This window comes from Taudactylus pleione, unplaced genomic scaffold (assembly GCF_031769625.1).
Source record: "Taudactylus pleione unplaced genomic scaffold, aTauple2 ptg000611l, whole genome shotgun sequence".
Classification (NCBI taxonomy): domain Eukaryota; kingdom Metazoa; phylum Chordata; class Amphibia; order Anura; family Myobatrachidae; genus Taudactylus; species Taudactylus pleione.
The window spans coordinates 3829408-3845162 of NW_028285013.1; the positions used below are offsets into that span (position 1 = coordinate 3829408).

The 15755-nt window shown below is 49.6% G+C and overlaps 1 protein-coding gene across 2 annotated transcripts in view; it reads left to right on the forward strand.

Annotated features, from left to right (window-relative positions):
• The window catches only part of ST3GAL5 (ST3 beta-galactoside alpha-2,3-sialyltransferase 5), a 123567-nt gene that overhangs the window by 52710 nt on the left and 55102 nt on the right, over nucleotides 1-15755 (forward strand). For both annotated transcript variants that reach the window (XM_088454284.1, XM_088454285.1), the window contains exon 2: nucleotides 1571-1698. In XM_088454284.1, coding sequence (XP_088310410.1) covers nucleotides 1655-1698 — 44 coding nt within the window. In that variant the 5' untranslated portion in view covers nucleotides 1571-1654. The remainder of the gene's footprint in view (nucleotides 1-1570; nucleotides 1699-15755) is intronic.

A 15755-nucleotide genomic window follows, 5' to 3' on the forward strand; every position in this document is an offset into this window, starting at 1 on the left:
CATTTCTCTTCAACCACAGAATGTGTGACCATCACCCAGACCCCCAACATTTCTCCTCAGCCACGTAATGTGTGACTATCACCTAGACCCCCAACATTTCTCTCAGGCCACAGATTGTGTGACCATCACCCAGACCCTCAACATTTCTCCTCACCTTCAGCTCTTCTCTCTTCCAGACTAAGCTGTATGACCGGGTGTGAGATTACACAATTCTGACATGTATAAATTAAATAACGGGGTAAATATATTTGGCTAGCTCTGGAACTATAGGAGATGTGATAGAATAGTGCACAGATTCTCAAACTCTGTTCTCAGGACCCCAAACAGTGCATGTTTTCCAAGTCTCCTCACAGTCACAAGTGAAATAATTAGCTCCACCTCTGGATTTTTTTTAAAATGGGTCAGTGAGTAATGAGTACACCTGTGCACCTGCTGGGTGACCTGGAAAATGTGAACTGTGTGGGGTCCTGAGATCCGAGTTTGAGAACACCTGGAATAGTGCATTTCCCTTTGATCCCATTAGTGATGCTTGCAGTTTATTGAGACATAAACAAGCAAGTTATGACCAATGTGAGATTGTGCCCAGCCTGCTGCTTAATCACATTCCCCCACCTCTCCTCTCATCTTTCAGTCCTCTGATCCTCCTCAGCTCACCATAACATCGCGTCGTATCAGCCCTGACTTACTGCAGAGTCTTTCCGCTAAGGTGGAAATATTTCTCTCTCCATATTCCAAATTTACACAACATGGAGAAAAAGTTCAGAGAAAACACTGCAACTGTTTTCATTCATCTCCGAACTTCTGCATGCTAAATATAGCCCTAACTAGTATGGAGCCGTAGTGTCCTGTCAGATAAGGTGACAATGGCATCTGTTCCTAAATTTGACAGCTCAGGAGGAATATTAGCTCTCCATAATGCTGCCAGCACCTGCACTTTACAACTGACGTTACGTAATGCCCTGGCACCAGTATTAGACAAAACTGACCATTCGTAGTGACTGAGAGACCTACAACAGATGGCAATACCGTGGTAGAGCGTGGTACAGTCGTCTTAGTTGTCAGCCAACAACTTGCTGGACATTCTTGGTGCCCTTCTGCAGGATGCGGCATCATAGCTTCCCGAGGGTTAAAATGTTGAGGTAAAATCCTGTGCCGACTAGAAATTCCTTTTTATATGGTTTTAATGCTTGTTCTCTGTTCAATGTGCCAGCAAGGACCACCTCACCCAGGTGGTATCTGGCTGGCCGTAAACAGGACAGGCTTTTAGTAGGTAGGTGGAGCCAACAGCTGTTTGTATGAGATCTCTGAGGGGATCTCCTAAAAAGACCATGTGTGATATATAATAACACAGGCAATTTCTCTCCCTGGTAATGTCTGTGTTTCTGATAGTATCTGTGTGATCTGCTTTATAATGAGGGCCACAAATAGAGGTGAGCCCGTTACTACACTGACTTTACCCTGTCAGGGCTGCTGCTTTCACCCTGCAATGGGCTTTTAGAAATCGCTTGTATTTTCATGTCATTAAAGTACGAGTTTGCATAAACGCGTCTGTTCTCTGTGTTCTCCACAGGTCCGCTGTGTAAGTGCAGAAGAGTGTACGCTGTCCTCTGTACTGTGCCTCGCCTGGTTGTGATGTCCATCGGAGGGCTGGAGCATGAAGCGGCCTACTTGTATATGCTGCTGCAGAATTCTTTACAGGTTAGATATTTATTAGTTACTAGCATTAGAAAAATGTTTCAGGTATGACCACTGACGTGACATTACTTTCTGTGTTTGCTGCTTGTGCTATGTACTAACATAGGCTTCATAGTACTTGCACAGGTAAGATGTCATCCTTTATAACCCTGGTGGACATGCAGCCTGTGAAGGGGGTGCACAGTGTGCTGTGCAGGCACTGTTGTAGAGCATAGAGCTGGTAACCACATTTGTACTTTGTTGCTTACAGAATGTTCTCCATTAAAAAATCTTTGGACACCTTAGAAACATTCTGACGTATGTCTTCAGTAATTGTAAGAGAATGGGGCCCTCATTGGCAATTATGATGTAGCTCCCTGATGTATGTGTGAGCGGATGGACCAGTCAATAGCCATGAAATGCAGTCTTGGACAGGGCTGTCAGAAGAATGGACGAGGCCTGGGGTTGCTTTGTACGGGTTGAGCACATTAGTAAAACTGTTTCGGATTAATAGATCTACAGTAAAAAGGTCGATAATGTCTAGGTAGACACCAGATGTTAGTCAATAGGTCAACGGGGACAAAAAGTCTACACGCTAAAGGTCGACAGGTAAGATGGTCGGTGGGTACAAATGTTCGAATGGGTCAAAAGGTCGACATGAAAAAGGTAGACACAAAAATGGTCGATACATGTGTTGTTTTTTTTTTTTTTTCTAACCCTAATTTTCACCCTAACCCTCCCCTTAGTGCCTAACGCTCCCTCCTGGTGCCTGACCCTAACCGTTCCTTCTAGTGCCTACCCCTAACCCTCCGATAAGTGCCTAACCGTCTGTCGACCTTCTTACATGTCGACCTTTAGTGTGTCAACCTTTTGTCCCTGTCGACCTATTGACTGTCTAACATCTGGTGTCTACCTAGACCTTGTCGACCTTTTTACTGTAGATCTATCAATAGCATACCCAGTAAAACCTATAGCAGTAGGTAATTGTGCAGCTTAATCTCTGATAGCAATCCGTCCTTCTCATCATTTATTCTTTGCTTTACAAGCCAACATCTCAACATCTCTTTTGCTCTCTCGATTTATCATGGTGTGTGTTTCCATTAGGAAAATACTGCAGAATATACTGCTAAAGTATAAATCAAAGGTCATCATTTTCTTAACTAGTAGAATGTTCTGTAGTTTGCCTACATCAGCACCGAGGTCTGTTGAGTTTATGTAGAGAGGTTTATGTCAGGGAGACCATATATCCTGTCCATGTTCTCAATTTGTCTTTATTAGTTTATTTATTTTTTTTTTTTTAAGTATCATTAAACTTTCACTACAAGGGAACTATATTACTGTAATGTGAATTGTAGTTCATCTATGTTAAAATGTCTGAAAAGGGTCAAAACACATAACATTTATACATTATTATTATTATTATTATTATTAGTATTATCGGTTATTTATATAGGGCACACATATTCCGCAGCGCTTTACAGAGAATATTTGTCCATTCACATCAGTCCCTGCCCCAGTGGAGCTTACAATCTATGTTCCCTATCACATGCACACACACATACACACTAGGGTTAATTTTTGTTGGGAGCTAATTAACCTACCAGTATATTTTTGGAATGTGGGAGGAAACCCACGCAAGCACAGGGAGAATATACAAACTCCGCTCAGTGCTGTGAGGCAGTAACGCTAACCATTACACCATCTGTGCTGCCCCATTATGCAACATGTTTTTTTTTTTTTTTTCCCCCCTCAAATCTGTTTATTGATGGCATCAAGGGCAAAACAGAACATGGCGCACAGCCTGACACAGGACATGGCGCACAGCGTGACTCAGGACATGGCGCACAGCGTGACTCAGGACATGGCGCACAGCGTGACTCAGGACATGGCGCACAGCGTGACTCAGGACATGGCGCACAGCGTGACTCAGGACATGGCGCACAGCGTGACTCAGGACATGGCGCACAGCGTGACTCAGGACATGGCGCACAGCGTGACTCAGGACATGGCGCACAGCGTGACTCAGGACATGGCGCACAGCGTGACTCAGGACATGGCGCACAGCGTGACTCAGGACATGGCGCACAGCGTGACACAGGACATGGCGCACAGCGTGACACAGGACATGGCGCACAGCGTGACACAGGACATGGCGCACAGCGTGACACAGGACATGGCGCACAGCGTGACACAGGACATGGCGCACAGCGTGACACAGGACATGGCGCACAGCGTGACACAGGACATGGCGCACAGCGTGACACAGGACATGGCGCACAGCGTGACACAGGACATGGCGCACAGCGTGACACAGGACATGGCGCACAGCGTGACACAGGACATGGCGCACAGCGACCCAGATTATCGAGTATAACAGAGTTTTGTAATGACTTATAAAACGTAAAAAATAAAATGTATGGACTTCTTCCAAAGAGGAGGAAAATAGAAGACAAGGGAAAGGACTGAGGAGGCGGCGGTGGGGTGACTGAGGATGCGGCGGTGGTGGGACTGAGGAGGCTGGGTGGGACGGACTGAGGATGCGGCGGCGGTGGGACTGAGGATGCGGCGGCGGTGGGACTGAGGATGCGGCGGCGGTGGGACTGAGGATGCGGCGGCGGTGGGACTTAGGATGCGGGGGTGGGATGGACTGAGGAGGTGGCGGGGTGGGACTGAGGGGGGGCGGGGGTGGGACTGAGGAGGCGGCGGCGGTGGGACTGAGGAGGCGGCGGCGGTGGGACTGAGGAGGCGGCGGCGGTGGGACTGAGGAGGCGGCGGCGGTGGGACTGAGGAGGCGGCGGCGGTGGGACTGAGGAGGCGGCGGCGGTGGGACTGAGGAGGCGGCGGCGGTGGGACTGAGGAGGCGGCGGCGGTGGGACTGAGGATGCGGCGGCGGTGGGACTGAGGATGCGGCGGCGGTGGGACTGAGGATGCGGGGGTGGGATGGACTGAGGGGGGGCGGGGGTGGGACTGAGGAGGCGGCGGGGTAGGACTGAGGAGGCGGGGGTGGGACTGAGGAGGCGGCGGGGTAGGACTGAGGAGGCGGGGGTGGGACTGAGGAGGCGGGGGTGGGACTGAGGAGACAGGTATGTGAAGAAGAAAGTGTATGATTTATGAGGAAGAAAGTGTAAAGCCAGGGAGCGTATTAGTGCATGAGGATGCTAGATATATATTTGGTGCACACTTTGGGCCTTATACACAGATTTACGCTATGCCGATATTTTCGCAGTTAAGCAATCATCTGCGCATGCATGGAAGTACCATAGATTGACCTAGTTTGCCGTAGTCGCACGCTGCAACTTTTTATTTGTAGTGTAATTCACAGGCCGACAGTGATTGGGGGAGGTAACGGAGTGGTGGTAAAAATGCAGGCTTATTGCAACCTTTTCAGGGCATGCCGCTGTCTGCACCTTACGAACACGTATGCAGGATACATGGCTCCGGTATCTCTCTTCCCACGGCCATGCATGCGGGACCATAGGCTTACTCAGGACTGCAACAGTCGAATGATCTACAACTTTGGGGGTGATTCAGGACTGGGTGGAATTGCCATGCGGCACGCAGGCAGCTTAGCAATTCCGTCCTTGCCCTTATGTTAATGCAGCAGGCGGTGTCATGTCTCCTGCATGCATTAAAGATCCGAGCTGCGTCCATCGATGCAACATGGGATCATCCTTGGCTGGTTGAATGATAATGGTGTCACGCAAGCCGGCCATCGCAGATGTCCAAATGAGGCCAGGAGATCTTGCCTTCCCCCTCCCCCCCACGCCCCTCAATAGGTCATGCCAACTCCAGTCCTCAGGTACCCCCCAACAGGTCATGTTTTTGGATATTTGAGTGATTGTCAAGGAGAGTGCAGAGAGACTATGCTGATTTACATCCAGGTATGAAGCAGAACGTTTCCCTGCAAGACCCTACAATGCCCTGCGAGGTACTAGTGACCATCCTCATTCCCATTCCCTGCTCACTACGCTCACACACCACTCTGCTGCATGCTCGCTGATATTCCTCAGCATGCTGCAGACATTGCAAGCAGAAAGAGGCGATAGAAATCTACACATGTATAAGAAATAAAACCACTAAAAACCATGCTTCCGGCACTACGCCCTTATAACGGGCATTAGAGCAAACCACACAGAACCGCTGTTCTTTCCTCATGGCCGCTTACTGTGGTGAACACTGTGCGGTGGGCGCATCATTTCACATCTCAAAGTGCTGTGAAAAATGTACTTCACACCGCTCGCACAATCCATGATTTAACTTGCGATTCCCGCTATTGAATTACATGGGAGGTTCCCATTTCTATTGTTTAGCTATCACGCAAAACTGAAATATTAGCGTGCAAGGTCATGGGACAGATCTTGCTGGTAATTCCATTGGTTATGTTATAAAAGCTAGACAGTAAAAAGGTAGACAATGTCTAGATAGACACCACATGTTAGACAGTCAATAGGTCGACAGGGACAAAAGGTCGACACACTAAATATCGACATGGAATGTTGATAGGTTTGATATGGTCGATGGTCAAAAGGTCGACAAAATTGTTGCACACAAATGGTCGATAATTTTTTATTTTTTTACATTTACTAACCCTAATCTTCACCCTAACCCTCCCCTTGGTGCCTAACTCAAATCTTCCCTCCTGGTGCCTAACCCCAACCGTAAGGGTAGGTGCCTGACCCTAACCGTCCCTTATAGTGCCTAACCCTAACCCTCCGGTAAGTACCTAACCGTCGGGGTAAGTGCATTTGTTTTTCAACCATTTGTACCTGTTGATTTTCTTCCATGTTAATCTTTAGTGTCAACCTTTTTTGTCCCTGTCGACCTATTGACTGCCTAACGTGGTGTCTACCTAGACGTTGTCGACCTATTGACTGTCTATAGTCTGGATACCAATTCCATTCCCCTTACTTTGAACAAAACTTGCTCACCCATTACATTCTCCTTTCCGCTTCTAAACATCCAGAGGCTTAAGAGTACAAATATACGTGCATATACCTTATACCCAATATTACATGAGCCCCATAATGCATATAATGATTCTAGAGAAACAATATTGAAGAATGAACTTCAGTCACCTGTTTCATTAGAGCCTCACATCGCGACTTTGTGCTCTTAACACCTAGATTCTCAATTTCTATGTTGCCACAGCCACTCCAGCTGAGAACTTGCTTAATTATGCACAGAGAGGAGGAGGCGGCTTAGACGCTACACCCGCGGGGCGTACTCCTCTGCTTAGGCAGGATAAGCGGCTATCTCCGCCAAACCGTCGTCGTCCTCAGGGCGTACTTGCACCACCTAACAAGCGCACCTGTGATGTTTGCAGTTCTACACTGCAGGCGCTCATTAAACTTTGCTTTGGTCATAAGGATCCATGCACCCAAATTGCGTATTGCTCTGCGTAACCGCATTTGTGTGGGCTGGTTTCCTGGCGATGATACCCTACGCCAATGGGGTTACGCACGACTGCATGTTTCTGTGCAAACAACTAGTAATCCTCCACAGTTTGTATAGAAATAAATGTTATTTGGGTGTACATGTATTACGCCTTCTAAAGAGTTCCCATAGCAACCCATCATCTACTAGCATTATTTAGAATGTACTTGATTAATGCTAGCTAGAAGCTGTATGGTTGCTATGGGCAAATTGTCCTCCTAGCCGCTCTTTACATCACTTGATACATCTCCCCCCTTAGTTCCTAATGACCTGAACCTCCTCTGTCGCTACGCTTTTTAAACTGCGGGAATTCTAGCAGCCTGGATACGAGGAATGTGGTCACTAGGAGCCTCGGTCACAGCCCGGTGAAATGTGAGTCTCTGGATGCTGACACAGGCACCTCCCAGACCATTTTAACTACTTCAGCTTGATTTGTGTGCCTGCAATATCCTGCCTCCCCGCTCACCCCTTCCTAATCCTCATCCATAGGCCAGAACTGCTACTTATCAGACAGGCGGTGTTCAGGTATATTAGGGGGGCAATAATATTAACTAATGCTTTAATTAGTTATTAGGAACGACACTGTGATCTTTGAATTGTCAAGTAAGCAGATAGAACCTTCCCAAAGCTCAACGTAGGCCGCCATCTCTGGTGCTCAGTCTGCCTCCTTTTCGCTTTTATGGATGCTGAATCAATGGTCCTGGACAGAACATGCCTGCCGGAATCCGAGTGATTAAACAGAGATAAAGAACTAAACAGGCCAATGTGGAAAATATAACCAGTAGTCTATATAGTTAGATTGTTACATACGAGTGAATCGGGCGCTGTTAAGTCGCTGGAAAAGGTCATTAGCTACCTATTAACTGTGAGGGAGGGCATTAGCCAGCTAACAGATCATGTTACATATAAAAACGGTAGAGGAAACACAGTGAGTTTGCTCAGTAATGCATTCATTCACGGATCACAGTACCTGCAAAGAATGGAATGAGTGTCCCTGCATTCCAGAGGGCAATCTGCTTTACAGGGAATATAATACAGTGTGCCATTGTTCTGTGACTTTAGCCTCAAGAGTGCGCGATTTGGAGCTGCCAACATGACTTCGATGTCAGAGTTTTTCTTAAACCACACCTCTCCGCATTGCAGCATGTTAATATCAAGTTGAAATAGGCCTAAATAACAATAAGAAAAAAAGTAGAGTACTAGCACTACTTCTTAGGGTGGTATTAGAAAAATCGGGAGGATAAAGAGCTTGGTGTTACCCCAATATATCCAATACCATTGCTAGGTATTATCAGCCAGGTTGCTGGTATCACTATAGCGGGGGGAGGGGCATGCAGCGTGTGTTTCCTTTCCCTGCCGTACTGCTAACCAGCTCTAGACCAGTTAGCAAAGGGATGATGGACCGGCCATCTGGTGAATGACAGTAGGGCAGATGGAATGACGGGGGTCGGTCCAGCAGCTCTGCCTCCTGGCAGTCTGCTCAGCTGGCATGCAAAGAGACAGCTGTCAGGCCATGCTCCAGTCATCACGCCCCTTTGCTGTACACACCTGCGCTCAGTAAGGGATGCCAGGGCTGAATTACCGCCACAGCCTGTCCCTGCTAGTAAAGTGGGGCCTGCAAAAAAAAAAAGAAAAAAATTATATATAGTATATTTGGCATGCTTCAATGTGGTCCTGCTCGTCGGTGAATGGTTGGCTGGAACGTATTGAATTATAGGACATTTAAGGGGGGTATCCATTTTTCTGAACGATTTAACTATCATTCAATCGTTTGGAAATCGTTCATAAATCTATTGCAAAAATGTCTAAAACGACCAGCGATACGCGTGCCCGCTGGTCGTTTAGACATCTATGATCTCTCCAACATGCTGGCCAACCTCACGATATCGTCAGGTTGAGCATGTTTCCAGATGGTTGATGACCCTGCACTGAACGTCTGCTCATCACACGACTGACAAACGACTGCACGATTACAATGTCGTAATCGTGCAGTCGTTTTCAGATCCGGTAGTGGATACCCCCCTTTAGAAAAGTCATCTTTTCAGTAAACCATTAAAAACCACGTACCCTCTCCTGATGACAGCTCTTTATTAAGTATGAGTTGAATATAAACTTAAGGGCCTGATTCAGACCCACTCGCAAGTGGCTGTCCGCTCGCAAGTTGGTCGATGTTGTGCTCTGCGCATGCACACGACGGCAGGAGCTCCGTCGTGCGCATGCGCCAGACGCGACGAGCGAAGGACTTTCGTTCGCTCGTTGTCTGATCAAAGGGGGCGTGCTGTCGATGTTGATTGACAGCACGCCCCCTTTGGTGGGCGTGCCAGGGGCGTTCCCACGGGAACGCCTCCCGTCAGAAGCCGGCCCACTGACATCACTAGTGATGTCAGTGGGAGTGATTTTGGCTCTGATAGAGCCAAAATCACTCCGGGGCTTGCGGTTGAAAACCTCAACCGCAGGCTCCGGCTCGCAGTTTCGATGGTCGCGATGGTCACGACCATAGCGGCAATCAAACTGCACGCTCGTATAGGCTGTGGGTGGTGACCCACAGCTATACAAGCGTCCAGGAGGACGCTCCATTTTTAGGGAGGGCGGCCCTCATTCAGAGCGTGCGCTCTGCTCAGAGCGTACGGCTCTGAATGAGGGCCTAAGTTTGTTTTATTTTGTCCATCGTTAGTGTGAACTTGTATTCATTTAGCAATCTGCCTAAATAATATATCTTTTATGTTTTTGTTACAAACGTTATATTTTTTTGAACATACCCACAATATCCTTCACATGTTATTAAACGATTGAAATGTTTTACAGTAATGAAATGTTTATTGTCAGTTCTAAGTATTGTTTGGTTACACACAGACATCAGAGGGTGGGATGGTAAGACATATTAGGCCCCTCTTCCTTTCTTGATAAATTGTTTATACTGTAGTATATACTCGTGTGACCGGTCCTCTAGTGATTGTGACTGCTGAATGGCTGAAACTTAACAAAGAGTTTTTAATTAATATTTTTTTATGTCTAATAGACCACTTGTGGTATTGCCATCTACCTTCTGGGAGCGTGCTATGGAATGTCAACACCAGGATGTCAACATAGAAATTATGTCGACATGGCGTTTTTCTAGTGTAAGAGCCCAAACCCTTACCCTAGACCTGTCTTGTTGACATTATGAATGTCCCATTTACTGTCGATATTTTGAGCATGTTGAATTTTTGACTCTCAACATTCCGATTAGTGACATAATGATAAAAAACACCTATTCTGTTTGTAAAACTTTAAAAATATAAGAACTAATTAAAGCTCCCCCTTCCCCCAAGATACGTCTGCGATCCAATCCATGAAGAAAAGTTTTACCAATTTCTACATCAGGGTCCATAGGGTATCCACAGGATACCTTGGGGTATAGGTGATGATGTCAGGCATCGGGTACCATAGAGTTAAAGTTTTCAGCCTCCCAGGATGCACTAGGGTCCCACTCCTATACCCCGCCCCCGAGCCAAGGCATCTCCGTTTCGTTTGGTGCCCGGCCGAGGTCGGATGCACCTGTTTAGAGGGGGGCTAAGGTTAGCCCCTGAAGTTTTCTTCACAAGCAGCTGTGGCTGCTCATCTGGATGTACAGCATGGACAGTCAGTACTGACGTCCATGCTGTCTTCCCTACATCCCCGCCGGTTTAAGAACGCCGGTACTGAGCCGGGGATGCTGGTAGGCATCTGGGGTCACAGCTAGCGGTGACCCTAGATGTTTGGGACCATGGCCGGATTCAAGGGGGCAGCAGGTAAGCAGCGGGGTCCCGCGGTGGGTCCCTGCTGAAAACATGGTCCAGAGTCCCGAGGCAGGGGGCTCCCTGGGGACTGGCTGCAGCGTGGAGCAATTAACCCCCGGGACAGTGGACCGCGGCTGAGCAGTAGCGCTGCGGCGTCCCAGGGGTTAATTGCATGCCAGGGGAGCGCGCCTTCCCTGTAACACAGCCGGCGCCTCCCCCGCTGCACACAGCCCTCTCTGCTCTGCTGACTGGCCCTGTGGAAGCATTCCTCCCCCAGGCCGGACTCCTCTCTGCTCCTCGGTGGCCATCTTTTGCTGGAAGCATGGTGAGCGCTGCTGGACGCTGAAGATCGGTGGCATCACGGTCTGGGTCCCCCGGCATACCTCTCCTCCGCTGGTTCAGGTCTGTGTATGCAGCGCTGTGTCCTACCAGGCTCTCAGTCTGTGTAGTTGAGAATCAGCGCTGATAGTGCAGGAATTAATTTCTTTGCATGGTATGTGACTTATGCTAGCTTCTGCTGCCTGTACTTTCACTTTCTACTGTCAGCCATTTCACTGTCCCTGTTCTTCTTCTGCTAAAGCCCTTGCGGTGCGGTGATTGCAGGGTGGTTCTCCCACTATACTAACAAGTATTAGTGAGAGGGGTCACATACTTACCATCATGTCTGAGAGTGACTTTCCTCTCCATCTTATGTGTACTACGTGCAAGGTACCTATAGCGGAGGGGGGTAGCGCAGAGGGGCTATGTCGACAGTGTTATTTATTGGCGAGGCCTATTACTGTCACGGCTTCGGTACAGGAACCGCCCTGAGCTTGTTTCGCCAAAGCGCTTACAACCCTAGTGGGCCAGTTAGCTCCGCAGCCTGTGTTTTCACAGATGGGATTGTCCCAGCAGTCAGTGGTGTCGTCACCCATGCAGGGTTTCACGAGACAATTGATGGTACCCCACAGTCTCCCTATTTCTCCTCCCCAGGTCTCTCAGGAGCCTGCGTGGGTTAATTCACTGACAAGTTCTGTACAGCATTTGTCAGACGTGTTACAAGGGGAGTCTGTGTTGCGGCCGCTGGCGTCTTTGTCAGCTCCTTATGAGGATGACGACGGAACGTCTGATGATGGGGAGATTCTGGATCTTTCTGACCAAGAACCTCTCCGTACTAAAGTCGGACGCTAGGTCCAAGGATTATATTCCTGGACTTATTCGGGCTGTCCGCACAGCTTTAGTGATTGAGGATGAAGATCCTCCGGTGTCCAAGTCTAAATATGCCTTTTTTAAGGATATTAAGGGTGACGCCACTGTTTTTCCTCTTTCGGGTCAGTTAGTAGACCATTTAGAGGAGGCGTGGAAACACCCGGTAAACGGTATCAGCCTCAGAGACGCTTGGCGGTGGCTTACCCGTTTGCGGACAATTATTTTTCAAAGTGGGAATCCCCTCCACAGGTGGATTCTCATGTGACACGCTTGGTCCGAAGTGCCACGTTGCCCATGCCCTCTATGTCCACCTTGAAGGATGCTACGGATCGTAAGGTGGAGATCTGCCTAAAGTCCGTTTACTCCCTCACAGGGGGGGCAGCCAGGCCGGCTATGGCCATTTGTTGGGTAGCCAGAGCTATGGAGCACTGGGCGGATAATTTGGAGGCGTCTTTAGACTCCGACTGTTCAGCTGAACAGACCGAGTTGGTAGGCAATCTCCGGGACTCTGCCACTTACATCAATGAAGCGGCCTTGGATATCAGTACCCTAACTTCTCCGATTTCTTCGGCAGCTGTAGCTGCTTGTCGCACCTTATGGTTGCGATCTTGGAAGGCGGACGCTGATTCCAAAAAGGGCTTAGAAGCTTTTCCTTTTAATGGAGAAGTCCTATTTGGTCCGGATCTGGACAAAATTGTAGCCACGCTGGCGGCAGCCAAATCTGCCTGTCTCCCGTATGCTGCAGTTCCTTCCAGTTCAGGTACGTCGTCCTTTCGGCCTTACAGGGCCCAGGGTAGGCCTAAAGCACAGTCTTTTCCCCGACAGGCTGGCCCCAAAAAATCGTCCAAGCCCCAGAAACAGGCCTGGAGTACCAGACGTCCGGTCCCTAAGTCGGATGACAAGCCTGCGGCCTGACGGGCGGGCCTCCCTTTGGGGGATGCCAGAGTGGGAGGCCGCCTGCTGCAGTTCGCCCAGTGTTGGTCGGTGACTACGCCAGACAATTGGGTTCACGTGGTGGTTTCTCACGGGTATGCCCTCTCCTTTCGGCACAGGCCCCCATCCCGATTCTTCACCACGGGTCTTCCATCAGACTGGAACAAAGCCACGCAACTGCGGAAGGTTTTGCACACTATGCTCCAGGCTGGAGTTATAGTGCCTGTTCCATTCTCCCAGAGGGGCCAGGGTTTCTATTCCAATCAGTTTTTGGTGCAGAAACCCAATGGGTCGTACCGTCCGATCCTCAACCTCAAAGCACTCAACAAGTCCTTGCGGGTGCCAAGGTTTCAGATGGAGACCCTACGGTCCATCATTCTGGCGCTGGAGCCTAGGGATTACATGGTGTCGTTGGACATACAGGACGCTTACCTGCATGTCCCTATTCTTTTACACCATCAACAGTTCCTCAGGTTTGCAATCCGCAACGATCACTACCAGTTCCGGGCGTTACCTTTTGGCCTGGCGACAGCACTGCGTGTGTTCACCAAGATTATGGCGGTCATGGCGGCTTATCTGCGGCTGCAGGGAGTCCGCATGTTGCCGTACCTAGACGACCTTCTATTGGTAGCAGGATCTCCAGAGCTCCTTCTACGCCACGGACCTGACGATTGCGGTACTGCAACGGCACGGCTGGTTAATAAACTGGCAGAACTCCACCCTGGTCCCGTCTACACCACGGAGCCTTATTGGACTCCAGACAGCAAAGGATCTTTGTGACGGGGGAAAAGATCTCTGCCTTACAGTTGAGAGTGCGCAGTTGTTTGCAGAGTCGCCGTGTGTCTCTCCACTCGGCGATGAGGTTACTGGGCTCCATGGTGTCAGTATTCGACATGGTGGAATATGCCCAGTTTCACTCCAGACCTCTGCAGCAATTGATCCTGTCTAAACGGAATGGACTGCCTCAGAGCCTGAAGTCCCAGACGATGGTGCTCACTCCGGAGGTTCGCCTGTCCCTAGCCTGGTGGTTGCAGACGACCCATCTCAACAAGGGTCTTCCATTCTGGGTGACGAATTGGGTCCTGTTGACATCGGACGCCAGCCTTCGGGGCTGGGGAGCAGTAACGGTTCCACACTTGTTCCAGGGCAGATGAACTCAGGCGGAAACAGAGGTTCCAATAAACATCTTGGAGCTCTGCGCGGTTTTCAATGCTCTCCAGCAGGCACATTGGGTTCTCCTAGGTCAGCCCGTGCAGGTCCAGTCGGACAACGCCACCAGCGTGGCCTGCATAAATCGGCAAGGAGGAACCCGAAGTCGGGCGGCACTCGTAGAGGTGTCCCGAATCCTGGTTTGGGCGGAGCGCAATCTCCCGGCCATATCAGCAGTATTCATCCCGGGAGTCCTAAACTGGGAGGCGGACTTTCTCAGTCGCCAGGACGTTCATCTGGGGGAATGGTCTCTGCACCAGGACATCTTTCAACTTCTGGTGGACAGGTGGGGTCTTCCAGAGTTCGACTTCATGGCGTCACGGCACAACAACAAGTTGCCGGTGCACGGGTCTCGCAAAAGAGACGAAAAGGCGTCTCTGGTGGATGCTCTGTCCGTCCAGTGGACGTTCCGGTTTGCTTATCTATTTCCTCCGTTTTCCCTTCTTCCACGGGTAATCCGTAAATTCAAACATGAAGGAGGGACGCTCCTGTTAATAGCTCCCGCGTGGCCCCGGCGGCACTGGTTCTCAGACCTCCAGGGGCTGTCCGTGGACATTCCTCTGCGGTTGCCGTTACGACCGGACCTACTGTCACAGGGTCCTTGTCTTCACCCGGACCTGACTTGGCTGTCTTTGACGGCGTGGCTGTTGAGACGGCCATGTTAAGGTCTAGGGGGTTTTCCAGCTCTGTAGTGCAAACTATGCTAAGGGCTCGGAAACAATCTTCTGCAAGGATATACCATCGTGTGTGGCATACCTTCTTCCAGTGGTGTCGGCCGAGAGGTTATGCTCCTCGGGAGTTCCGTCTGTCTAGGGTGTTTGCTTTCCTACAGGCGGGATTGGACCATGGGCTTCGCCTTGCGTCTCTGAAGGTGCAGGTGTCTGCCCTGTCCGTCTGGTTCCATCGTAGGATTGCTGCAATCCCTGATGTGCGCACCTTTATGCAAGGTGTTCTCCGAATTCAGCCACCTTTTATTCCACCGGTGGCACCTTGGGATTTAGCTGTGGTCCTGAGGGCTTTCCAGGGACCGCCGTTTGAACCACTGGGCTCAGTGGACCTTAAATGGCTGACAGCTAAAACAATTTTCCTTCTGGCCATTGCTTCGGCCAGACGCGTTTCTGACTTAGGGGCTCTCTCTTGTAGACCCCCTTTTTCTGATTTTTCATAGGAACATGGCGGTGCTGCGCACTCGTCCTGGTTTCCTTCCTAAAGTTGTTTCCAGTTTCCACATCAACGAGGACATCGTTGTGCCGGCTTTCAACTCACTTGACCTTTCTGTGGGTGAGGCCACTTTGGACGTTGTGCGGGCCTTAAGGATTTATGTTGACTGCACTTCTTCGTTAAGGAAGTCGGACGCCTTGTTTGTCCTCTATGGCTTCCGTAAAAAGGGTTGGCCTGCTTCAAAGCAGACTTTGGCAGGTTGGATTTGTATGGCAATTTCTGAAGCTTATCTTCATGAAGGCCTGCCGGTTCCATCCTCTGTGAGGGCTCATTCCACTAGGTCTGTGGGTCCTTCGTGGGCTGCTCGACGTGGGGCCTCTGCAGTCCAGATCTGCAAGG